At 37.2% G+C, this 27,728-nt stretch overlaps 1 protein-coding gene and 1 long non-coding RNA gene across 4 annotated transcripts; one reads left to right on the forward strand and one right to left on the reverse strand.

Moving 5' to 3' along the window:
- Positions 1-24,050, reverse strand: acta2 (actin alpha 2, smooth muscle). The gene is made up of 9 exons (XM_022664793.2): positions 23,922-24,050; positions 7,397-7,572; positions 6,439-6,567; positions 4,919-5,029; positions 4,378-4,462; positions 4,121-4,282; positions 2,665-2,856; positions 2,373-2,554; positions 1-613 (listed from the first exon to the last, which is right to left on the reverse strand). The coding sequence occupies exons 2-9, from the start codon at positions 7,523-7,525 to the stop codon at positions 470-472; spliced, it is 1,134 nt and encodes a 377-aa protein (XP_022520514.1). The 5' UTR covers positions 7,526-7,572; positions 23,922-24,050; the 3' UTR covers positions 1-469.
- On the forward strand, positions 16,402-22,213 carry LOC125781261 (uncharacterized). Of its 3 annotated transcripts, none has more exons than XR_007424483.1 (4): positions 16,402-16,588; positions 19,293-19,401; positions 20,890-21,003; positions 22,037-22,213. It is a non-coding gene; the product is annotated as an uncharacterized LOC125781261 (long non-coding RNA). The 3 variants fall into 3 exon arrangements; XR_007424482.1 differs by lacking the exon at positions 16,402-16,588 and adding an exon at positions 17,552-17,668 and having other exon boundaries at positions 22,034-22,213; XR_007424481.1 differs by lacking the exon at positions 16,402-16,588 and adding an exon at positions 17,552-17,668.
- Positions 24,051-27,728: the final 3,678 nt, after the last annotated feature.

Raw genomic sequence — 27,728 nt, forward strand, 5'->3', positions numbered from 1 at the left:
GACAGTTTCTGAATGCAGAGCTTTATTCGTTCCTGGGGTTATCATATAGATATCCGTACAAACTGCCTCAAAGCCCACAGCAGTGAGAAAACACATGCGAGGGGTATCTTATTGCATTTTGAACACAGAGGGAGAACATGAACTCTGTTTCTTTCTAAACCACGACAGAACACCTTGCATTTATTCTCTCTCTCTCTCTTTTTCTATCTTTCTCTTCTTTTCTCTCTCTCCCTCTGACTGGGGCCTCACCAACCCCAGGAATATTCCCAATCTGTTCATGACGGCGGCACGTTCGAGCCGATGTTACAAAAAAAACAACAAAATAAATCAAACATTCACTCAGGTGTGGGCAGTGCAAAGACAACACAAGAGGAGGGAAACCAGCGGATACATTCACAGTTTACAGGCCAGGAAGCAAGAGCAGATTCAGAGGGGCTGGAGGGGGGTGTGGAGGGGGAGATTTCCGGGTTTAGAAGCACTTGCGATGCACGATGGATGGGCCGGCCTCGTCGTACTCCTGCTTGCTGATCCACATCTGCTGGAAGGTGGAGAGAGAGGCCAGGATGGAGCCGCCGATCCACACTGAGTATTTCCTCTCTGGTGGGGCAATGATCTGATCACACAAACAAACACAGCAGAAGAAAATACAGTTAGTGTCCCGAAAGATGATTTTAGTATACATTTTCCAGTCCATAACTGATAACTAAAATCTGATAACTAAATCTAGAATATATCCAGAATAAATGACACAAAATATTCTGTTATTGGACTGACTTTGGGCAAAACAGAGATTGTATAAATCTGCATTTTAAATGAAAACAAAACTAAACACTATTATATACCTTATTTTTTGCACTATAAGGCATACTTAAAATCTTTTAATTTTCCCCCAAAAAAACTGTGCACTGCATAATCCTGTGCACTATGTATGAATTTTATCAGTCAGGATGTAAGGAGCAGTAGAGCCACTCCGCTGAAGTACAGCGTTACACAGGAGTTTCAGTTTAGTTCTCCAGCAGTATTAGCATTAGCTGCTAACTTTGCTACGTGCTAACTATTTGGCTGTTCAGAGGTGAGTATTATCTGCCTGTAGCCTGCTGCTAACCCCAGTTAGCACTGCTAGAACAGCATTAGCAATACCGCTAGCGGTTAGCCACTAATGCTACAGCTTTAGTAAATAACCGACAATCTATGCTTACTTAATAAATAAAATAAATAAACAGAAGCACTTTACTCAACCAAACAAACAAAGTTTTTAGGAGAGAAATCTGTGTAGATTAACATCCAGCACTCGTTTGACTTGTCTTACTCGTCTAAAATGTTTTTTGTTTTATTTGTAAAGTGTAGCTTTACAGGTCTTGTATAATCGTCGTATATAATCCAGTGTGCCTTATGTATAAAAATAGATAGATGTTTATTGATAGCGTGCCTTATTAGCCGGTGTTGCTTATAGTGCAAAAAATATGGTACGTTTGTAAATGAGCAATTTGAACTGACTGGTAGATTAATCTAATATATGTCAAAACTATATAGTATCCAGAGTAGGCCTTTCACAATAATTGTGTTACCAATTCATCATACAATGAATAGACATGAGTAACATGACCTGAGTATTACCCATTATGTTTTTTATAGCTAAGAGTATTAATGTTTTTATTAATATTAAATTAAATTAAATTTTTATACTCCAGTTCCAGTGTTTGATCTTTTGATCATCATTTCATAGTTAATTTCTCTTTAAAATTATGTAAATATTATTCTTATGCATTCCTATTCCTATGCTACTTATATTACTCTCATTAAATCAGTAGCAAATGGTTTTATGGGCTTAAACTGTTGTTTTTCACAATTATTTCTGGGACAAGACTAATAGATAAAATAGTTATTTATACAGTCCTAACCACTCTAGAAAACAATGAAGGTCTAGAAAGACTCATATTTACCATGCCCAAAAATGGTCTAAGATGTTCTTTAAAACATTGTTAACCAAGGCAAAAACACACCCTTAATATGGCTGACCAACCATACTGATCTCTCGAGCAATCTGGTCAGGGTTCTCATACTGGTGGACCAGCATGGCCATTTTAGCATTGCTGCTCAACCATATTTGTCAATGCTGGACAAAAAGCATGGTCATACTGGTTGACTATCTTGGTTAAATTGATCATGTTGATAGATCAGCTAAACCTTCGAGACATTCAAACAAAACCATTTGTTTCCCTGGTAAACAGCTAAACTGGACAACCAAATAAACCAAGTTGCTCAGCTTGAGCTGACCTGGCTGTTTTTTCCTCAGTAGGGTTAGATAGCAATGGCCAAATATGACCCTAGTTCTGCCCCTCTACAGGCCACAGATCCCAGCATGTACTCACCTTGATCTTCATGGTGCTGGGGGCCAGAGCAGTTATCTCCTTCTGCATCCTGTCGGCAATACCGGGGTACATGGTGGTACCGCCGGACAGGACGTTGTTGGCGTACAGGTCCTTACGGATATCGATGTCGCACTTCATGATGCTGTTGTACGTGGTTTCGTGGATACCAGCAGATTCCATACCTTAGAGAGAAAAGAAGAAGCACAGTATGAGTTCAGTGGCATAGCTTCTCTGACTTCTCTGACTTTTATGTGCAGAAGTGATGAACAGAAATGAGAAAAGAAGCTCTAACCAATGAAGGAAGGCTGGAAGAGGGTCTCGGGACAGCGGAACCTCTCATTGCCGATGGTGATGACCTGTCCGTCAGGAAGCTCATAGCTTTTCTCCAGAGAGGAGGAGGAGGCAGCGGTGGCCATCTCATTCTCGAAGTCCAGAGCCACATAGCACAGCTTCTCCTTGATATCACGGACAATTTCTCTTTCAGCTGGAGAAGGTAGATAAGAACAACTGCTTCAGTCATCGCCTTACATTACAGAGAGGTAGTTAAACTACAGTTTTACTCTGTTTTAAAAGACTCAAGAATGAGATGATACTGTATCCAGACTTCCCAAGTCTCCCGGAGGTTGCGGGAGTTTACCACATATCAATAACGGCTCCCTGAAGCCCACAAGTCAGATAAAATCCCCTGGAGTCTAGAACGATTGGCCCAAAAGTGAACATAAATGCGCACGCAGGCGACACAGACTTTTTTACCCAATTGCTTGTGGGAAAGAGAGAGAGATATTTATGAAGTGCATGCAAAACAGAGAGGGTTCTGATTGGCTTGTTTTCTGCAAAGACTCTATGAGTCAGCAAATCAGTTTTTAGTGTGGGCAGGCAATGTTTTTTTCCCCTCCTAGATGGGATGCGTTCAAGAGCATCATGGCTCCCATCAAAACTCACCTCTGACTACTCAGAGGTGAGTAGTCCATGTCTGGTAAAAGTGAAAAACAATGAAAGTCTTGCCCACTGTACAGTTTGTAATAGTGATTTTTTTTGGGCTGGGGATTGGTGGGGGTGGGGTTTATCTGCTGTATCTGGCTCTTTAAAGCATCTGTATGTATGATTTAGGAATTTTTAGACCTCTTTGGTGAGTACTTTTTTACCGCAGCTTAATCTAAATGAATTGCTGTATTACATTCTGTGATTTTGGAGTTTAGAGAACAGTTACAGTACACCCAACAATCCAACCAGACCACTGTGTTTACTCTTAATTAGAATATTTTGTCCCCTCCCCACTCTAAGCAAAACAATATTGCTTTCAATTTAAAATACATATTAAGGATTGCTGCTTTAACTTGATAAATTCTGCTGTGCCTGGGATTTCCTGGGGCCACCATATTTCTAGTACTAGTAAATTCTTCTTATTGGGTACTACTTTGTCTATTTTAAAATCTTCTTTTTTTAATATGCCATATTGCATCTCTACACAGGGCCTACACCAACCACCTACCTACATACAAATAAATATTACAGTGTGTGAAAGAAAATAAATATAAATAATGCTCATTTTCTAAACCCCTGAAGCCAGAAAATTGTTTTTTTTATATTTTCATTTTTAACAGTGTAAGAAAAGGTGCCTCAAATAGATTTTTGAGCAGTTTCATGAAAAAAACAACTTGTTTGGTTGACTAAAAATCCATACTCGAAGCTAAGGATTTGAAATTTGACCTTATATAGAGATTTTTTTAAGATGTCAGATCTCTCACCAGTGGTCACAAATGAGTAGCCACGTTCAGTCAGGATCTTCATGAGGTAGTCAGTGAGATCACGGCCGGCCAAGTCCAAACGCATGATGGCGTGGGGGAGAGCATAGCCCTCGTAAATGGGCACGTTGTGGGTGACACCATCACCAGAGTCAAGAACAATGCCTGGATAAAAGAGATGTTTAATCAGGTGATTAGAATACTAAAAAATACAACTGTGCAACTGTGTTACGTTTAGATGCTTTAGTAAGTGGACTGACCTGTTGTGCGGCCAGAGGCGTAGAGGGATAGCACCGCTTGAATAGCTACGTACATGGCTGGAACGTTGAAGGTCTCGAACATGATCTGGAGGAAGATTACAGACATTTATTGTCACTGATACAATGATCACAATATATTCCTTAATTTTCTTAACGCCTACAATGTTTTACAAACCTACAGTCACTGATATACCCTGTATATATATACTGAAATATATTAGAAATATGATTAAAAATGATATCAGCATTAGTGAAACATTTTATATTGTAATAGATACTGAATTATTCTAGCCCTAGTTCTGCGTAGTACTGCAAAGGCTTATTGGATTATTAATGGTAATGATGAAGAAACCGTATTGGTGCCACATTAAACTATTTTCAACAGGCTTTATAAGGAACCATCTACAAAAAGCTTTTCCTTTTTTCCTTGTATTTGAGGAAGGAATCTATTCTTCTTTTCATTTCCTTTGGTCACAAGTGTCATTCTTTACCTCACCATTTCCATTAGATCAGCTGCTATAAGCAACACAAACTCACTGACCTGGGTCATCTTCTCCCTGTTGGCTTTGGGGTTGAGGGGGGCCTCTGTCAGCAGGGTGGGGTGTTCCTCAGGGGCAACACGGAGCTCATTGTAGAAGGAGTGATGCCAGATCTAACGAAAGGGGGAAAACATTGACCTTCATTTACAAATTAAGACAAGCGACACTTAACGCACATAAAAATGGATCGGCTGCTTGTTCTATGCTTTTTTTTTCTTACTGGATTATGAGAAAACCTTTCAGAAATGTTTAAAAATTGAAATATTAGACTAGGGCTTTAAGTGGTCCTTCAGGCTAAGCGCTGCCACTATGATCAGGAGATTGCTGGTTCAAATCCTGTTTGTGTAGTTTGCCGTCAGCTACCAGAGCCCTGAGAGAGCACAATTGGCCTTGCTCTTTCTGGGTGGGTAAATGGCGCTCTCTCTCCACATCACTCATACGGGTGATGTCGTTCAGCACAATGCTGTATCAGCAGAAGTTTGAAAATAGGCAGTGACTGACTTCACATGTATGACAGGAGGCATGTGCTATTCTTCACCCTCCTGGTGTTGGAGCACCACTAATGATAAGGGGAGTCCTAATGAGTGGGTTGGGTAATTGGCCTTGTAAATTGGGGAGAAAATGGGATAAAATTAGAAATAAAATTAAAAAAAGAAATATTAGACTATACACATGAGAAATAAATCAGGCAACAATTAGCCAACATTTTTGTTAGTTCTTATTCAACCTATAGACAAAGTTAGGTTTTATAGTTTGCAGAGCATTTTGGAAATGGCAATTACTATATATTTAGAACAGAACTTTGCCAAAACTTTATTATGGTTCACCAAAACATAACCATAGGGGACCAACATCTTATGATTCAAAAACAATTGTGACAAATGTAATGAAAGAGAACGTAATTTTAATGTTATATTATGATATATAGGGGATCAACATTGTTGAATGCAGACACTACCATGAATTATTTGGTAAATGTTTGGTTTTGCGTATTGAGTGGCATCCCACAGGGCTCTATTTTAGGCTCTGTTAAATTGATGTTACAGTTACAGTTATGAGGGGGAAGAAGTGAAGTGTGGGCCTACAGTATGTAGAGGGTTTAAGCTGTTAATTGCTGTGACACGAGAGAACTAGAATGAGTGAGATATGGAGTAAGCCAAGATCTTAGTGAATAATACCATCTGCTACAGGCATCTGTTGGCTGATGACAGCGAGGGCCAGAAGAAAGTGCTCAGTACATTTGTGTATGTATGTGTGTCTATGTGTGTGTGTGTGTGTGTGTGTGTGTGTGTCATGAGGAGTCAGGAATAATGAAGCAGAACTGTTTTGACTCCTTCAGGTATAAGTGGGACCTATCAGAACACACCTATTGAACCTAAAAGGGGAACTGAAGCCTTTACAGCACTGAGACAATGGGCCTACATGTAACATTTATATATCTAGTGTAATTGTACAGATTGCTTTGTTGCTATTTTTGTAATTCCAGCTCATACTTGGGCCTAACTCAGAGAGATCTGCTTACTTTTTCCATGTCGTCCCAGTTTGTGATGATGCCGTGCTCGATTGGGTATTTAAGGGTCAGGATACCTCTTTTGCTCTGTGCTTCATCACCAACGTAACTGTCTTTCTGTCCCATACCCACCATCACACCCTGCAGAGAGAAAAAGAGAGAGAAAAAAAACACAGGCCTTTAATGTGGCATATAATCAGATGTAGGTGCCTACACTTTTGGAGCAAAGGTAAATGCTTTGTTTCTGCTGCTTTGTGCTCGTGTTGTGGTTTCCGTACGTGACTCACTAACAGAAAATTAGAGATAAGCGAGATCAAAAAACCCAGCAGGAAAATATTCTAAGCTGTGACTGTGTGGTATTTAGTCTTATATTTCCTTACAGATTAGAAACCAATGGAATTGTGGAATTCATGTTTCACATGAGTATAGAACAAAGATGGCAACCATTTTATTAAGTTGGGTTATGAGTTATACATATATAAAACTTTCTGATGGATTTGTTCATCTTCTTTGTATGTGCTCAAATGATAATTCTACTCCCACTCAGTACTTACATCAAAATTAGTGGAAAGGAATGTAGGTTTCACTTTAGCTATGCTAGACTCATGTTCCTCTCACTTAAAGCAGATTAAAACAATCCAAACTATGAAAAATATGTCCCTAACAAATATCAATCCAGTGCCAAAGGAAGTTCTACTGTAGTTCTCTGTACATGAAGCTTTCTTCACCTGATACTATTTGATTTTTAACATGTTCAGATGGCTTCTTCTTAGTTTTTACTTTTACTGTAACATAAAACCTGGTCCTTTTAAATTCCCTGGTAAATTTCAACAGATTAACATTTTACTGAGCACAGACTGATCGAACAGTAAGCAAAAATTAAGTTAAAAATTAACTACACAGTTGTAACACTGTAAAGTATTAAAACATTTCAGGACGCTGCCCCAAGTGGTGGGGCAAGGAAGTTTACCTGGTGTCTGGGACGACCCACGATGGAGGGGAACACGGCTCGGGGGGCATCGTCCCCGGCGAAGCCTGCCTTACACAGTCCTGATCCGTTATCGCATACCAGGGCGGTGCTCTCTTCGTCGTCACACATTTTGTTCGGTTCGGATTTCCTTCTTCACTCCAAACAGGAGACAATCACTGCAAACACACCGATGCACACTCTGTCAATACACACTGTGTTAAGTCTTAATGTAAATGCATGCTTTACCCATCCATCAATACATCCATTCATCCATCCAATCATCCATCCATCCATCCATCCATTAATATGTTTGTTTGTCTTAGAATGTCGTTAATGAAACAGGTACAATTAATACAGGAAATAAGTGCAAAATAGGAGGACTTCTTAAAGAAAAACTAATAGATCTGTGAGAGCCAGAATTCTTGCTGGTTGGTAGGTAAAATGCTTAGTTCAAGCAATAGAATGCAAATTAATTATAAAAAAAAAACATACAATCTGATCTATACCTCCATCCATCCTCTCTATATATCTATCTATCTGTAGGTCTGTGTATATAACTATGTAACTATCTAACTATCAGTCTAAATATTAGTGGTAGTAGCTTTAATTATTATTATTATTATTATTATTATTATTATTATTATTATTATTATTATTATTATTATTATTATTATTATTATTGTTATTATTGTTATTATTATTATTATTATTATAATTTTAGGTAACATCCATGTGTCTATAAGTGTGTTAGAGCATTAGAGATAAGTGTGTAAGTGTATGTGTGTGTGTGTGTGTGTGTCTGACCACACCCTACTCCACAGAAACATGAATGGGTAGAACATAATACTACAGGGTACTGCAAAAAATCAGTTACCTTAAAAGTGCATAATTTGCAGTATAAACACACCTCAATAAACTGCTTTATTTCACAAAGTCCAATAAAACAGTCAAAAAAAAAACTAGTTACTAATGTATTTATCTGTAACTACGTATCTGCAGAGTTCACAGTATTTGACCACAGTGATTTTACAGTATTCTTATTTTCCATTTCATTATTCCTATTCATTTAGCTAATAATAAATAAAAGCTGTGCTGTAAAATAATCATAAAGGTTGTAAAAAAGTGTGTGCAGGACTGTTGAGCTGCCCTGCTGAGAGCACACACTGCACTACCTGATGAATGAATTTCTGCACCATGGGAAAACTTCCTAATTTGGAAATGATGGGGAGGCATGCCTGTCTTTGGAGTTTGCAAACTCTCTCACTGGCCCTGCCTGTTCTCAATAGTTTACCAAGAGAGAGAGCGAGAAAGAGATGGAGGGAGGGAGGGAGGGAGGCAAGAGAAGAGAGAGAGAGAGAGAGAGAGAGAGGGAGAGAGAGGATGAGGAGTCAAACTGATCCATCTGACGCTGTTTGAGAGAACCATATTTAGTCATAACCCTCACAATCAAACGGGGCTTCGGCCTACAGGGACTTCAGCCCAGCAGCAAGAGAGAGAGAGAGAGAGCGAGAGCGAGAGAGAGAGAGAGAGAGAGCGAGAGAGAGAGAGAGAGAGAGAGAGAGAGAGAGGCTCTACTGCAAACATTCACTCACTACATAACACACAGCCTGACCAGGTCAAACACTGTTAAATAGTTTTGGCTCTAATGTGGTTCTCCATAGGATTTACAACGTCTGCACTTATCTAGTAACACAATCCTGCAAACTAATGCTCTAATGCTCATAATCTTATGGTTCTAATGTTCTGGATGCATTAAATTCAGCATCTGGGCCCAATTTGAATAATTATGAACATAACTGTACAACTATTGACCATTAACATGCCCAATTGGCTAGCTCTAAATCACTTTATTAAAAGGGACTTTATAACACAGTCAAAAGCACTGAAAATGCAAAACAATCTTTTAATATTCATATCTTTTTAATGCTTCTTAGGTATTCATTCATTCAGCGATTTGATGCCTTTAAATAAAAGTGGTGAGACTCTGCTTTACTTATAACACTGTTATAAAGCATCATTGTCATCCTCTGCTCAATAAAGCTGTTATGAATGAAAATGTGCTCAAATTAATTCACAGAACTTTTCTGTTTTATTTTCTTATAAACTCAATACATCCTATAAGAATTACACATATATGCATGTATAGTGTTTATGCATGTGTAATGAAGCCCCTAAGCAGGTACCCTTTAAATTTAAAGTGCTAACTAATATAGTTCTAATTACTCTGATTAATCAGTTCGGTAACGCTTTATAATACAGCCCGCGTTTTAGAGGGTAAGTACCCATTACTTACGGTGTAAGTTCTCTGTATGTACCCTTTACTTACGGTGTAAGTTCTCTGTATGTACCCTTTACTTACGGTGTAAGTTCTCTGTATGAACCAGGGTACATTCAACATACTTACCGGGTCCTACAGGTACTTAACTGTAAGTATAAATAAAGAACACAGAAAGAACCAGGAACAAGAGAGTAACAACTGGGTAACTTTCTGACACTTACCGTGTACTTTACCAAAACATATGGTATAACGTTTCTGTATTTATCAGTTTATTTAAAATACTTATGTGGTTCTCCTAGTACTTAAATGTAGGTACAAATTAATTACCAGGAACAACAGTATAAAAAAACTGGATATGTCATTGCCTGCACTTTCCCTAAATTTCTGGTGCAATATTAATGTATGTATATATATGTGTGTCTTATTTAAACATTTTGTTCATGATAGTTATAAAGGTTTCATTCCAGTCATACCCAAGGGACTTATCATTCTAATATATTTTATTAGTTTGAATAAAAAGATAATGCTGAGATTTCAAAGGGAATTTATTTTTTAATACACAGAAAACACAAGGTTTTATTTTAATGGATAATGGTGGATAGGTTTCCATCTTCAGTCCTTTTCTGCTCGACTCTTCTCACCGTTGTTGCCTTTGTCTTGCTCCTGGAGTCCTGGTGCACACCTTGTCCTGTAAAGCTGCTTTTTATAACCCCTGTTCTAAAAAGAACTTTAAACCCACACTTCACCGAGTTCTACTGTTCTTACTCTGAAAGTATGCAGTACTTACTCTGTAAGTACTCAGAAACAACAGAGAGCGGGCTGTATTATGTAGTGTGCAGTGTTCTGCTGTTCTTACTCTGTAAGTACCCAGTAAGTACTCAGAAACAACAGAGAGCGGGCTGTATTATGTAGTGTGCAGTGTTCTGCAGTTCTTACTCTGTAAGTACCCAGTAAGTACTCAGAAACAACAGAGAGCGGGCTGTATTATGTAGTGTGCAGTGTTCTGCAGTTCTTACTCTGTAAGTACCCAGTAAGTACTCAGAAACAACAGAGAGCGGGCTGTATTATGTAGTGTGCAGTGTTCTGCAGTTCTTACTCTGTAAGTACCCAGTAAGTACTCAGAAACAACAGAGAGCGGGCTGTATTATGTAGTGTGCAGTGTTCTGCAGTTCTTACTCTGTAAGTACCCAGTAAGTACTCAGAAACAACAGAGAGCGGGCTGTATTATGTAGTGTGCAGTGTTCTGCAGTTCTTACTCTGTAAGTACCCAGTAAGTACTCAGAAACAACAGAGAGCGGGCTGTATTATGTAGTGTGCAGTGTTCTGCAGTTCTTACTCTGTAAGTACCCAGTAAGTACTCAGAAACAACAGAGAGCGGGCTGTATTATGTAGTGTGCAGTGTTCTGCAGTTCTTACTCTGTAAGTACCCAGTAAGTACTCAGAAACAACAGAGAGCGGGCTGTATTATGTAGTGTGCAGTGTTCTGCAGTTCTTACTCTGTAAGTACCCAGTAAGTACTCAGAAACAACAGAGAGCGGGCTGTATTATGTAGTGTGCAGTGTTCTGCAGTTCTTACTCTGTAAGTACCCAGTAAGTACTCAGAAACAACAGAGAGCGGGCTGTATTATGTAGTGTGCAGTGTTCTGCAGTTCTTACTCTGTAAGTACCCAGTAAGTACTCAGAAACAACAGAGAGCAGGCTGTATTATGTAGTGTGCAGTGTTCTGCAGTTCTTACTCTGTAAGTACATACCACTGAGACCAATTTTTTGTTAAATCTTAATAAAAGCAAAAACAATCTGTACAACAATACATAACATTAAACTTATTTATTTATTTATTTACAATCATCATTGATTATATGTTTCTTTTAGGTAAAATGTTATATTTTTTGTTCTTCTTGATCTTCTTCTTCTTGTGCTTTTCCTTTTTTTCGTCTATCAGAAAGCAGGATGCGGAATCTTCTGCCCCTCTCCATCCTGCTTTTGTCCATAAGAAAAAAAAAAGAATAAGTTTACTTTTTAGATGCAATTATATGTATCATTAATTTCAAAGCATGTCACACAAGTTTTTAGCCTTTAGCAAATACTCATTGTGCATTTATAAAGTATATATATATATATATATATATATATATACAGTGAGTCCAAGAAGTATTTGATCCCTTGCTGATTTTCTTCGTTGGCCCACTAATAAAGACACTATCCTTCTGCACTTTTAATAGTAGATATATTCTAACATGGAGAGACAGAATATCAAGACAAAAATCCAGAATATAATTTTAAAGAATATATTTTAATTAATTTGTATTTCAATGAGGAAAATAAGTATTTGATCCCTCTTGCCAAACACACTCAATACTTAGTGGCAAAGCCTTTGTTTGCAAGCACAGCGGTGAGACGTTTGTTGTAGTTAACCACAAGTTTAGCACACACACCAGGGGGAATTTTGTCCCACTCTTCTTTGCAGATCCTCTCTAAATCATGAAGGTTGGTGGGCTGTCGCTTGGCAACTCTGACCTTCAGCTCCCTCCATAGATTTTCGATCGGATTGAGGTCTGGCGACTGGCTGGGCCACTCCATGACCTTAATGTGATTTTTCTTGAGCCAATCCTTTGTTGCCTTTGCTGTATGTTTAGGGTCGTTATCATGTTGGAAGACCCAACCACGGCCCATTTTCAGATCCCTGGCAGAGGAGAGGAGGTTGTCCCTCAGGATTGTGCGGTACATGGCTCCATCCATCTTCCCAGTGATGCGGTGAAGTAGCCCTGTACCCTTGGCAGAGAAACACCCCCAAAACATTATGCTTCCACCTCCATGCTTGACGGTGGGCACAGTGTTCTTGGGGTCATAGGCAGCATTTTTCTTCCTCCACACATGGCGGGTGGAGTTGAGGCCAAAAAGTTCAATTTTGGTCTCGTCTGACCACAAAACCTTCTCCAAATAACTTGGTTCATCTTTCAAATGATCATTGGCATACTTGAGGCGCGCCTCCACATGTGCTCTCTTCAGCAGGGGTACCTTTCGGGCACTGCAGGATGTGAATCCATTGTTGCGCAAAGTGTTGCCAATTGTTTCCTTGCAAACTGTGGTCCCAGCTGCCTTCAGGTCATTTGCTAACTCCTGCCGAGTGGTTGCAGGACAATTCCCGACCGTTCTCAGCATCATTGCCACCCCACGAGGCGAAATCTTCTTTGGAGCACCGGGCCGAGGTCTGTTGATTGTCATGTTATACTCTTTAAACTTTCTGATAATTGCACCAATAGTTGTTACTTTCACATCCAACACCTTACTAATCTTTTTGTAGCCCTTTCCAGCTTTGTGAAGGTCAACAATTCTGACTCTGAGGTCCTGTGACAGCTCTTTGGTTTTACCCATGTTGGAGACTTGAAATCTGTGTGATCTGTCTGATTCTGTGGACAGGTGTTTTTCACACAAGTGATTAGGGAGAACAGGTGGCTTCAGGTCAGGTAACAAGTTGATTGGGAGTGTCTAACTGGTCTGTAAAAGCCAGAACTGCTAATGAATACTAAGGGATCAAATACTTATTTCACTCCATGAAATACAAATCAATTAATATATATTCCTTAGATTTCTTTTCTGGATTTTCTTTTTAATATTCTGTCTCTCCATGTAAGAATACATCTACCATTAAAAGTATAGAATGATCATGTCTTTATTAGTGGGCCAACGAAGAAAATCAGCAAGGGATCAAATACTTCTTGGACTCACTGTGTATATATATATATATATATATATATATATATATATATATATATAAACATACAGTTGGAAGTTTACATACACTCATGGACACAAATGTCATGGAAATGTTTGCAAATACAGATTTACACATGAGTGATCACAAAAATTATGCAAGATAGTTTTGTCACTGGATCAGAAATAATTTAATTAATCAACTGGCCAATAGGAAAGTTATAATAGCATCATGCTTTTTGGCAGTTTTTTTTGGCAATAGATACATTAAAAAAGGTAAAGGGAAAATGAAGAGAGTAGGAAAGCTCAGAATTCTGCGGCTGAACCTAAAACTATCAGCTACACTGCTGGAATAAGCAAGGCAACTTTTTAACACTCTGGCCTCAAACATACAGGAAACGTGTATTGTGCTTAAAAGTTGTATCTGTGCAAGGAAACCAACAAATTTAGCGACATCTACTACTTCAGCCAAGAATGATCAAAACTACAACCACACAGACACACGCAAAGGCAATGTGTTGACACGTCTCAGAGGTATAAACTTATATATGTATATACTACGTCTTGTCTCTTGAACCCAATATTGTGAGATGAGTATCTCGTCACACCTTTTGTGAGCAGTGAACACTGCACATACACATTCAGTGTGAAACAGCTTAGCATGGAGCAGCAGCAAAGATGCATTAGTTAACAGCTGTAGTAATTATCTGGCTAATATATCAGATTAATCTGACCACAAACAAACTGCTCCAGACCACAGGGCACCTAAAGAGGACTTGTGATTAGGAAGGTGTTGATAATGTTATGCTTGATCTGTGTATTTCTGCAACTGAAAGTGAGAGAGAATTTAAACGATTTAAACAATAATTTACACATGCACACGGAGACACACACACACCTGAAGGACCTGCAGCCATGTCAGGAACAGATGTTAATTTGTCCACATGTTCCTTCAAAACTGTGCATTCATCATGTAGGAATTTGATTTCCACCTTTAGCTTTGCCACCTCAACTAAAAACAAAAACAAAAGAAAGTACAACATGTTAAGAGTGTAAAACCTTGTGCTGCTTGAGAAAATGTTTTAGGCTAATGGATTAATAAAAGAGTCACACCCCTAATGTATGTATCAAGTTTGCTTTAGTTTAATAAATGGTTTCATTTATAATTACATATAAATTATACAGATGCAGTTAGTCACATTTAAGGGGGAGGGGGGATCACTGTTTGTAAAATGCCTGGATGATGGGGCAAAAATATATACAGTGCCTCAAATAGGGCAGTGCAACAAGATGATATGTTTCATTATGACAATAAAAAAATGTCTATTGTTTAGTATTAAGGTCTATCATCTATATCGTTGCAAAATACAACTTATTTTTTTGTTGCCTGGGTGATGCACCAAGGCTAATAGGATAGAAATGGGATAATAGGACAGCCCTACATCAGGATAGAAATGTTTGATCAAATTGCAAGGCCCTACCTCCGAGTACTATTCAACCCCCTACAGATTTTGCAAGTTAAACAGTCACAATTAACATATAATCGTGAAATATGGCCTATACGTGGCCCTGGACATGTTAAATACACTGTAGCAAAAAAAATATTCTCTGTTAAATTCATTTTGAAACATTTTGAAAAGTTAAAAATGGTCAATTATTATCCAACAATTCAAACCACCAGAATTCTGTGTGGTTCCCTCAAGTTTTAAAATGTATTTGAGCTATTACAAAAAATGAGCTTCACATGCTTGGATTAATTTTTTTTCTGACTACAAAAGCCCCTCCCTAAACAAAAGAACAGCACTCATACATGGTAAGCATGGAAAACACTTGTCACAGATAAAACCCTGGAGGGTCACAAGGCTGGCAAGGGCTATAAAACCCTTTCAATGAGTTGGGCCTTTATGTCTTTGCTGTCGGGAGCATCATCCAGAAGTGGAAGGATTTCGGAGTCCTATAAAACCAAAAAATCAAAATGTTATCCAATACCACCAAGACAGTCTTAAAGAACACATTCCATGGAATGTGTTCTTCAAGACTGTTCTGGTGCCTTGAATAACAATTTGATTTGCTGGTATTATAGGACTTTGAAATGTGGTTTATGCAAAAGCGAACAGACATTTTTCCTAAGTTTGGTATTCAATTACTCCAAAATGATACAGTAATATCCTTTGTTACTCATGCCATTAATGGAATGTATGGAATGTGTTCTTCAAGACTGTCTGAGTGTCATTGGATAACCATTTGATTTGCTGGTTTTATAGGACTCCGAAATGTGGTTTAAGTACAACCGAATAGACATTTTTCCTAAGTTGGGTATCCAATTACTCCAAAATGATACAGTAATATTCTTTGTTACTCAATCTATTATTAGTATGGAATGTTTTCTTTAAGGCTGTCTTGGTAGCATTGGATAACCATTTGATTTGCTGGTTTTATAGGACTTTGAAATGTGGTTTATGCTAAAGCGATTGGACATTTTTTCTTAAGTTTGGTATCCAATTACTCCAAAATGATACAGTAATATTCTTTGTTATTCATGTCATTATTAGTATGGAATGTGTTCTTTAAGGCTGTCTTGGTAGCATTGGATAACAATTTGATTAGATTAGATATTTTTCTCTAAATATATTTTACTCTAAAAATTTACAGTAATATCACTTGACATGAATAACATTAACAGTATGGAATGTCTTCTTCACGGATTTCATTGTCTAATATGATAACAATTAGATTTTTTTTTGGTTTTATAGCCCCGAAATATCTTTAAAAAAAAAACGAATGGACATTTTTGGTATCAAATTACTCCAAAATGATACGGTAATATCACTTCAAACATTTATCTGGGATATATGAGAAAAAGATCACTTAGATCATTTAGTGCTGTGATATGATATTAATTTGATTTGCTTATTTAATAGCTCTTTTTCCAAAACGTTACACTGCTCTACAGATAAGCAGTGGTCTTTCTGGTGTATATTTGTGGATTATCCCTCATTAAATCATGTTTATTTGGGTGTAAAACTAGTCTCTGTTCCATTTTAAGTCTCTGCACGAGAAGCGCCAGTCTCTGCTCCTCCGGGTGCGCTGTGCACGCGGCTACCGTAATACACGGCTTAGACGCGCACTCCAGTTCTCGGTGTAGATAGCGCGACCGAGCGTTTTCTAAGTGCAGATGGCGTGACCGCGATATAATTCCAGTAAGTAACGCTTTACTCATGTCAATGATAGATAGTTAACCTAAACTGATTTTACCTTTTTCCTTTCGTGTCTCCTTTTTTCACGGCTGCTGGCTCCCTCGCTTTGTGCCACTCAGTTTTCCAAACAACTCCTGCGGTCCTGACGTCATTTCCTGCTGCATTCACATTTACTCTCGTAAATGTCTAATTGGCCATAATATATTTTCTTTTAATTTGTTGCTGTCAAACAAAAAGTAATACATGCATATCGTCGCTGTCCAATGAAAAACACTTATCTCCATTTTTGTCGATTTTTAGTTTTCTACATAATCTGAACAGACAAACTGTCCTTTACACTTTGCCAAAATTTCTTGATGAACGGACCAATAGAAACTCTTCAAAATGACCTGAAATAAACTCTTTTTACATTGACTTCTATTGAAAGTTGACAAGTTTTTTTCTCTCTCCTGTAAAGTTGCTGTTTTGGAGATAAGTGTTTTTCATTGGACAGCGACGATATGTGTTTCATAATAACATTTTTGTGGACGATGTTTTGTCAAATACATTATTACGAAAAACAATATTATTGTAATTTTAAGACGATTAAATGTGACAAACATAACAATAATATAGCATATCAAAGCACTTATACCCTTTTAAATAAAACAAAATTTGAATATATAATAATATATATATATATATAGTTAAATATAAAATAATAATAATAATAATAATAATACGTTTTTATTATGATTACTGTAATAATATTATTATTAATATAATTTCATTTTATGCCTTGTTCAAATGATCAAACCCAATACTTAATTAAGTGATATTGTCAAGATGGGTCAACATTTTTTGTATTTATTTTACTAATTATTTATTTAGAAAATGTTTTTTTCTGTTTTACTGTTATTTTATTTACTTTGTAGACTAGTTATAGGTACCTTGGAATTGGTTTGCGACAAAAAAATTTGAAAGCATTACAAGCTAGCAGTATTGCTAAACCTCCCTTCCAGTAGGTGGAGTACTGAGAATTTAAACTTAGTTCACTTGGTTAACTGTTTGTACTACAACACTGGCTGTTAAGCATGGAGCGAGGTAAGGTGGAATATGATATGATACATTAATATTGATATGCATAATAGGGTTTATTGATTTTAAGTCAACATACATAGATGTTACCAATCTTAGCTTAACTAGTTTAAATTATAAATCCTCTAGCTGGTCAACACACAGCTCCTCAGCAACGTTTTTTGCTCTGCTCCCGACAGCATGGATTTGTAGTGATAGCTAGGTTAACTGAAGCTATAGGGTTCATAACAAAATTACTTCAAAGAAAATAACAAGGCTGTCGTGAGTTTTTTTTTTGTTCAAATACCCTGTTACACCTTAAGTGGCGCATCATTTTCCCCCATTCCACCTTAAATATTGCTGCAGGAATAGAAAGTATGTTGCGCAATTTAAGGTGGTACTGAGAATGTCCAATAGAGCGGTCTGCTCAAACAAGAAGCAAAATATAAAGCTATTTTTTTTGTGACGGCCATAGGATCGGAAAATGCACCCTTTGAATCCATTAAAAAGTTTCATAGTTAGTAATGTTAGTAGAGTAATATTATTATTATTATTATTATTATTATTATTATTAATATTGATCCATGATGGTCTGCTCTACTCATTAATACTTAATAATTACATATTAATTGATAGTTTAACAATACGTCTAGGTCATGTTTATGCAGGATTTTCTTTTTAATATTTACAGTTATGGTATATAGAACTTATAATGATCTGTTTTCCAAAAGCATCTTAACATTAAGAACATCAGACTTAATGATCTTAAACCCAGCCATGATTGTTAGATCCTCAGCTGGTTAATTTGGTTTGCAATTCATTTATGTGTAGATAATCAGGGATTATTTAATTTCAACCTTTCCTTCATTCAGTTTATTATTTTAAATATTGGCTTATTTGGATTGTTTTGTAACATTACAGTATATGAAATGCACTAGACCTGATGGATTTTTAACATAATATCAAATTACATTTAAATATTGTATTGTTATGTTTAGTCTGCAGAAAATATGTTCAGAAAAACACAATGTTTCCTACTATTATTATAACAAATTATCATTCACATATTAATGCAGTAATTTAACTTTGTGTATTTCATACTTATTAATGTATTGTGTTTTATAATAATTTTAATATACTACCATTTTTGAGCTTCTCTTTTTTATAAATGCACTGCTCTTTATTTTACACATCTTTATTATTGTAAAATTTATTTAATCAAACATTTTTTGTAAAATAGTTCGTTCATCCAACATTTATTTAATTATTTAATAAAGTTACATACATTTCTAAATAAAAGTATTTTCAATTAATGATTCAGACATCCTAACTAATATTAAAGTTAAGGGTGCAGTCTTACAATATGAAATATGCACTAATATTAATAATAATACACAACCGTCAAACAACATACCCTTATTTAGTACACATAAGTATCAACAACAAAAAATGTAGTGTTAATAATAATTTAATTCAATAATTATTTTCAGTTCTGATTCAAACTATGTATGTTTATACAGTCTCATATCTATGATCTACAAAATTACTGCACAACAACAAAAAAATGAATGTTAAATAGGTTTTTGACAAAACAGTATATTTTTTGTTTTCATTTACAAATTTCATGAACATTTTTACTCTGTGCCCTAAGATGGAAAGACCAAAAAGACTTCTTCCTCAAAAATATGTGGACAATGAAGAGACAGGTGTGACCAAGGATGAAGCATCAAGACAAGAAAGAAGCAGGTCAAGCAGCCAAGGTGACAGTGGATATTATATAAATTGAAATGCAGCAACCGAATATTATACATCTGCTGTGATTTCTATGGGTTCTATGATATATCTTGCTGGCCATTTTTGACCCATGTTGCACATTAGAGGAGTAGTGATACAAAAAGAGCTTTTATTAAAAAAGTAAGAAAATAAAAAATAAAATAAGGATGCACTATGATCCAAAATACTGAATACTGAATGATTAAATTAATTTAAATTTAAATTAATTTATTGTAAACCTGTGTTGCGCATCAAAAGGTTAAAGGTAATGTATTAATAGTTTTGGCTTTGGATAGATATCTATACGAACATGCTTGACTAGTTTCCCTTCTAAGGTAGTCCATTACATATATTGTCACTATAAGACTTTATGTTAAGTATTTTGCTTGGAACTATTGTGATGTAATTCATTACTTATGGTATTTTTTGAAACCAATGTCCCCACCACCATTAGCTAGCCATGACCATTTAGACAAGACTGATCTCTGCACAGGAGGAAACTTTGAAAGGCTGTCCAGGGCATGTAAGGTTAAAAGTAGCTACATAATCCTTCCACTTCTGGATGATGCTCCCGACAGCAAAGACATAAAGGCCCAACTCATTGAAAGGGTTTTATAGCCCTTGCCAGCCTTGTGACCCTCCAAGGTTTTATCTGTGACAAGTGTTTTCCATGCTTACCATGTATGAGTGCTGTTATTTTGTTTAGGGAGGGGCTTTTGTAGTCAGAAAAAAAATTAATCCAAGCATGTGAAGCTCATTGTTTGTAATAGCTCAAATACATTTTAAAACTTGAGGGAACCACACATAATTCTGGTGGTTTGAATTGTTGGATAATAATTGACCATTTTTAACTTTTCAAAATGTTTCAAAAATGAATTTAACAGAGAATAATTTTTTTGCTACAGTGTATTTAACATGTCCAGGGCCACGTATAGGCCATATTTCACGATTATATGTTAATTGTGACTGTTTAACTTGCAAAATCTGTAGGGGGTTGAATAGTACTCGGAGGTAGGGCCTTGCAATTTGATCAAACATTTCTATCCTGATGTAGGGCTGTCCTATTATCCCATTTCTATCCTATTAGCCTTGGTGCATCACCCAGGCAACAAAAAAATAAGTTGTATTTTGCAACGATATAGATGATAGACCTTAATACTAAACAATAGACATTATTGTCATAATGAAACATATCATCTTGTTGCACTGCCCTATTTGAGGCACTGTATATATTTTTGCCCCATCATCCAGGCATTTTACAAACAGTGATCCCCCCTCCCCCTTAAATGTGACTAACTGCATCTGTATAATTTATATGTAATTATAAATGAAACCATTTATTAAACTAAAGCAAACTTGATACATACATTAGGGGTGTGACTCTTTTATTAATCCATTAGCCTAAAACATTTTCTCAAGCAGCACAAGGTTTTACACTCTTAACATGTTGTACTTTCTTTTGTTTTTGTTTTTAGTTGAGGTGGCAAAGCTAAAGGTGGAAATCAAATTCCTACATGATGAATGCACAGTTTTGAAGGAACATGTGGACAAATTAACATCTGTTCCTGACATGGCTGCAGGTCCTTCAGGTGTGTGTGTGTCTCCATGTGCATGTGTAAATTATTGTTTAAATCGTTTAAATTCTCTCTCACTTTCAGTTGCAGAAATACACAGATCAAGCATAACATTATCAACACCTTCCTAATCACAAGTCCTCTTTAGGTGCCCTGTGGTCTGGAGCAGTTTGTTTGTGGTCAGATTAATCTGATATATTAGCCAGATAATTACTACAGCTGTTAACTAATGCATCTTTGCTGCTGCTCCATGCTAAGCTGTTTCACACTGAATGTGTATGTGCAGTGTTCACTGCTCACAAAAGGTGTGACGAGATACTCATCTCACAATATTGGGTTCAAGAGACAAGACGTAGTATATACATATATAAGTTTATACTTCTGAGACGTGTCAACACATTGCCTTTGCGTGTGTCTGTGTGGTTGTAGTTTTGATCATTCTTGGCTGAAGTAGTAGATGTCGCTAAATTTGTTGGTTTCCTTGCACAGATACAACTTTTAAGCACAATACACGTTTCCTGTATGTTTGAGGCCAGAGTGTTAAAAAGTTGCCTTGCTTATTCCAGCAGTGTAGCTGATAGTTTTAGGTTCAGCCGCAGAATTCTGAGCTTTCCTACTCTCTTCATTTTCCCTTTACCTTTTTTAATGTATCTATTGCCAAAAAAAAACTGCCAAAAAGCATGATGCTATTATAACTTTCCTATTGGCCAGTTGATTAATTAAATTATTTCTGATCCAGTGACAAAACTATCTTGCATAATTTTTGTGATCACTCATGTGTAAATCTGTATTTGCAAACATTTCCATGATATTTGTGTCCATGAGTGTATGTAAACTTCCAACTGTATGTTTATATATATATATATATATATATATATATATATATATATATATATATATATATATATATATATATATACTTTATAAATGCACAATGAGTATTTGCTAAAGGCTAAAAACTTGTGTGACATGCTTTGAAATTAATGATACATATAATTGCATCTAAAAAGTAAACTTATTCTTTTTTTTTTCTTATGGACAAAAGCAGGATGGAGAGGGGCAGAAGATTCCGCATCCTGCTTTCTGATAGACGAAAAAAAGGAAAAGCACAAGAAGAAGAAGATCAAGAAGAACAAAAAATATAACATTTTACCTAAAAGAAACATATAATCAATGATGATTGTAAATAAATAAATAAATAAGTTTAATGTTATGTATTGTTGTACAGATTGTTTTTGCTTTTATTAAGATTTAACAAAAAATTGGTCTCAGTGGTATGTACTTACAGAGTAAGAACTGCAGAACACTGCACACTACATAATACAGCATGCTCTCTGTTGTTTCTGAGTACTTACTGGGTACTTACAGAGTAAGAACTGCAGAACACTGCACACTACATAATACAGCCCGCTCTCTGTTGTTTCTGAGTACTTACTGGGTACTTACAGAGTAAGAACTGTAGAACACTGCACACTACATAATACAGCCCGCTCTCTGTTGTTTCTGAGTACTTACTGGGTACTTACAGAGTAAGAACTGCAGAACACTGCACACTACATAATACAGCCCGCTCTCTGTTGTTTCTGAGTACTTACTGGGTACTTACAGAGTAAGAACTGCAGAACACTGCACACTACATAATACAGCCCGCTCTCTGTTGTTTCTGAGTACTTACTGGGTACTTACAGAGTAAGAACTGCAGAACACTGCACACTACATAATACAGCCCGCTCTCTGTTGTTTCTGAGTACTTACAGAGTAAGTACTGCATACTTTCAGAGTAAGAACAGTAGAACTCGGTGAAGTGTGGGTTTAAAGTTCTTTTTAGAACAGGGGTTATAAAAAGCAGCTTTACAGGACAAGGTGTGCACCAGGACTCCAGGAGCAAGACAAAGGCAACAACGGTGAGAAGAGTCGAGCAGAAAAGGACTGAAGATGGAAACCTATCCACCATTATCCATTAAAATAAAACCTTGTGTTTTCTGTGTATTAAAAAATAAATTCCCTTTGAAATCTCAGCATTATCTTTTTATTCAAACTAATAAAATATATTAGAATGATAAGTCCCTTGGGTATGACTGGAATGAAACCTTTATAACTATCATGAACAAAATGTTTAAATAAGACACACATATATATACATACATTAATATTGCACCAGAAATTTAGGGAAAGTGCAGGCAATGACATATCCAGTTTTTTATACTGTTGTTCCTGGTAATTAATTTGTACCTACATTTAAGTACTAGGAGAACCCCATAAGTTTTTTAAATAAACTGATAAATACAGAAACGTTATACCATATGTTTTGGTAAAGTACACGGTAAGTGTCAGAAAGTTACCCAGTTGTTACTCTCTTGTTCCTGGTTCTTTCTGTGTTCTTTATTTATACTTACAGTTAAGTACCTGTAGGACCCGGTAAGTATGTTGAATGTACCCTGGTTCATACAGAGAACTTACACCGTAAGTAAAGGGTACATACAGAGAACTTACACCGTAAGTAATGGGTACTTACCCTCTAAAACGCGGGCTGTATTATAAAGCGTTACCATCAGTTCTATTATTGTTTACTATGGATCAAAAGCAGCTCTCAAATACAGCAGAAACTTCCACCAAGTTTTGTTGAGTTCAGACCAGCATAGCAGCAATGCACCTGTGCATGCACACACACACCACACACAAATATGCACACACACACACACACTCAGTACAAACAGCTAATGATCTAATGATCTGCTGTCTGAATCACTCTGCAGGCAGCCAGGTTTTAAGTCTTCAACTTCAAGTGTCCAGCATTTCCACGTCCCACTAAAAGCTCACAGTTCTGCACAGCATCTTTTTTCTTTAAGTAGGTGAAACAATTCAAAGGCACAGAGAGAAAAAGAGATAGAGACAGAGATAGAGATGACACAGAATGAGCTGCAGTCACTTACCCTGACAGTGCTGGGCCGGGGGTTTAGCCACTTGGTGATGGTGTGGCCCTCCCTGACCAGTGGAGTGCTTATGTAGCTCCTGTCCCGCTCCCCAGCTCCCTCCCACCTCCCAAACATGGAGCCTGGGCCGCACACAGCCCCGCAGGCTCGCTCCACTGCAGCCTTATAGGGATGACTGGGGGAAAACACTCCAATCCGGGCATCGGCAGGGCGGCTCCCCCGGCCTCATCAGTCAGGCAATTCCAAAGAGCATCGCTTTTTTCTCCTCCAAAAAGGATGGAGACCTCATCGTGCAGGAACATAAACACACGGCTGAGTCCAGCCCTACTATAGGCACACGCGCTACAGTAGCAGGCCATGGCTACTAACACACACCTGAGAGGGGAGAAAGATGCTTGAATTGCATCCAAAACAAATCAGTCACAAACTGCAGCCAGGAGTGTCTAACAGTACCAGTCTACCCGTGACAAACACTGTAACTGTAACTGTGCCTAATACAGTAGAAGAACTTGTACAGTAGTGCTTAAAAGTTTTTGAACCATTTAAAAAATTCTATATTTCTATACAAGTTTGATGCTTAAGTAGTTATAATAATTAGTCTTGATCATTTATTTTTTTATATAATAAGTGTTTCTAACTGCAACTAAACATTTACAGTACAGGAACTTCAGGTCATTGTCTTGCTGCGTGACCCAAGTTCACTTAAGATTCAGCTCACAGACAGCTTTTTTAAATTTGCTGGAAAATTCACAATTCATTGTTCCAAAGAAATGACAAATCATCCTGTCCTATATGCAGCAAATCAAGCACAAACCATGGTACTACCACCACCCCATTTTACAGATGGATTTCACCCTGTTTTATGCTGGAATCCAATAAAGGTGTAATGGTACAGAGAATTCACAGTTCGGTACGTTTATGGTACAGTTGGTGGAAAAAATAAAGAGGCTGGGCATTTTGTGTAGCCTCACCTTTATTAACTTTATAATAACAATGAATCTTCATTATAACCATGTTTAGCTTTTTGGGATGGAGTTTTGTAATTTGGCTTGAGCTCTTTTATTAAATGCTTGAAACCAGGATTCTCTCCTACTCTCATTATAAGAGGCTCCATCTTTTGGATCTTGTTTGAACAAACAAACATTGAGCATGATTGTGAATAATAATGAACTAGGAACATAGTTCCTTGAGCTCCACTGGCTACCAGTTGCTGTTTGTATCAAATTCAAAGCTCTTACAATCGCCTACAAGGTGATGACAGAACAGGCTCCTTCCTACCTGCACTCACTCCTGAAGGCTTACTTTACCTCCCGGCCGCTGCGCTCCTCCAATGAACGTCGCCTCGCTTTACCAAACAAACATTCACACAAAGCAATCCAGACTGTTCTCATACAGAGTTCCCCAATGGTGGAACAAACTACCTTCCACTACCAGATCAGGAGAATCTCTCGCTATCTTTAATAAACTCCTGAAGACAGAGCTCTTCAAAGAGCACTTACTCTCTTAACACCTCTAACACACTAACTACTTCTAACCTCATTTCCTTCTTCCCCTCGTTCACTCGTCTATCCCATTGACCTCCTTTAGGCCCTATCTAAAGTTGTTTTTACCTTCTATTATTTCTGTACTTCACTATTGTAAGTTGCTTTGGACAAAAGCGTCTGCCAAATGTAATGTAATGTAATGTAATAAGAATCTAAATATAAAACATTAGAATAAAAAAAATAAAAAGCAATTTAAAAAATACAAAAAAAAATTAAATAATAAGAAAACGATAAACTAATAAAAAAAATCATTTAAAACAGTCACAGGCTTTTTGGTGGTGTTTAGAAACTTAGGTAACTGAAGTTTAAAACTAGGAAAATCAGACCAACATTAAAACATGGTGGTGGTAGTGTAGGTGCATGTGCAGGTGTTGTTATTTGTGGCTGCAGCCTTGGGCCCAGGAAAATATGTATTATTAGTCTGTCCTATATCAGACAATCATTAAGTACACTGTCTGTTAAAAAACAATTATTAGAAAAAGAAAAGCAAATTCAGAGCTTAGTGGTTAGTGGCCTAGATAAAGTCCTGACCTGAAGAGTTCATGCTCACAAACTGAATTGTAGCCATTCAATAAACAATATCTAAAAGCATGAGATAAACATGTAACAATAGGAAATGTAACAATGTACAGACAATGAAAAAAACACTGAAACGTGAATGGTTGAATGAGCTTCTCTGTTGTTTGAGATTAAATCACAACTGATAGGCTGTTTGTGAACCCAGGGCGAAACTTGGACAGCACTCTCAGGACAGCCGTGAAGGTAACATTCCTACTGCAATCCCACAACGTGCGCACAGATCATACGTGTTTCTGATAAATCGTCCAGCAGGTGTTTGTAAAGGATAAAGGTGTTGAATAAACTGGTGACTCAGTGTACATTTAATATTAACCTGAAATGCACCGGCGGAGACATGTTTCTGCCTGACCCATTTTAACTGTCGGTCAGAAAATTGTGTCATTACTGTTATGACTGTTCTTTAGAATGTCAGAGAAGAACATTAATCACTGAGAAATTCACATGATTCAGCCGCTGTGGAGATAAGACTGTCTGATGTTGGGGAAATGCACTTGGCAGCTGAACTATTAAAGATTCATTTATCAATAAATAATGTAAACATTATTTGCTACAAATTATGGGTTAAGTACTAATTTGCACCATTATTATGCCCTGATAAACGTATTGTATTTGTGGTGGGATTAATATTCACACTCACCATGGACATTAAAGTCATGACTGTATTGGGTATTCAGTGATTTGTTGTTATTAACATGTGTAACAGAAAACTACTAATTACTTTGTTGCACAAGCTTTTGGTGTTTTTCTGAACACATGGTTAAAATCATATAAAAAAATGTTTATACATTTACACACACCATTATTAATTTAAAGCTGATTAAAATTCCAAAATGTAAATGTCTTTTAGCTTGCCAAGGCCCCTTAACTTCCTGTTAAGAGATCATGTTGTCACGTCCTTGCTCTGTTCCCTGTCGTCTCCCTTCTGTGCTTGTGTTTCTCTCTGTTTATTTACCCTCTGCAGGTGCACTGTGTATCCCGTGTCTTCTCCCCTGTTGCTCACTTTTTCATTTGTAGCTCCGCCCCCAGTCCCAAGTGTTTCCTGTTTCCTGTCCCTGCCTGCTTCAATTGTGACACATGTAGAGATCATCATAGACTACACTTGTGCTCACATTAAAAGGTATATCTAATAGTCTCACTAATTACATTTTTTTTTTCTAATCTTTTCCCATTTTCTCCCCAATTCACACGGCCAATTACCCAACCAATCATTAGGACTCCACCTATTACTAGTAAGGCCCCATCACTAGGAGGGTGAAGACTAGCACATGCCTCCTCCGACACATGTGAAGTTAGCCACAGACTCTTTTCAAACTGCTGCTGATGCAGCATTACTGAGTAGCATCGCAGCGCACTTGGAGGAAAGCACAGCGACTTGGTTCTGATACATCAGCTCACAGGCGCCTTGTGCTGAGCGACATCACCCTTTGGAGTGATGTGGGGAAAGAGCGCCATCTACCCACCCAGGGAGTGAGAGAGAAAGCAAGGCTAATTGTGCTCTCTCAGGGCTCTGGCAGCTGATGCCAAGCTACATGAACAGGATTCAAACCGGCAATCTCCTGATCATAATGGCAGCGCATAGCCCACTAGACCAATCGAAGCTCATAGTCTCACTAATTTGATCCACACACTATACAGTGCACTGGGAAAGTTCAAGGAGCTCATCTTAGGTTCTGAGCATTTCTTT

Source organism: Astyanax mexicanus, chromosome 15 (genome assembly GCF_023375975.1).
Source record: "Astyanax mexicanus isolate ESR-SI-001 chromosome 15, AstMex3_surface, whole genome shotgun sequence".
Lineage (NCBI taxonomy): Eukaryota > Metazoa > Chordata > Actinopteri > Characiformes > Acestrorhamphidae > Astyanax > Astyanax mexicanus.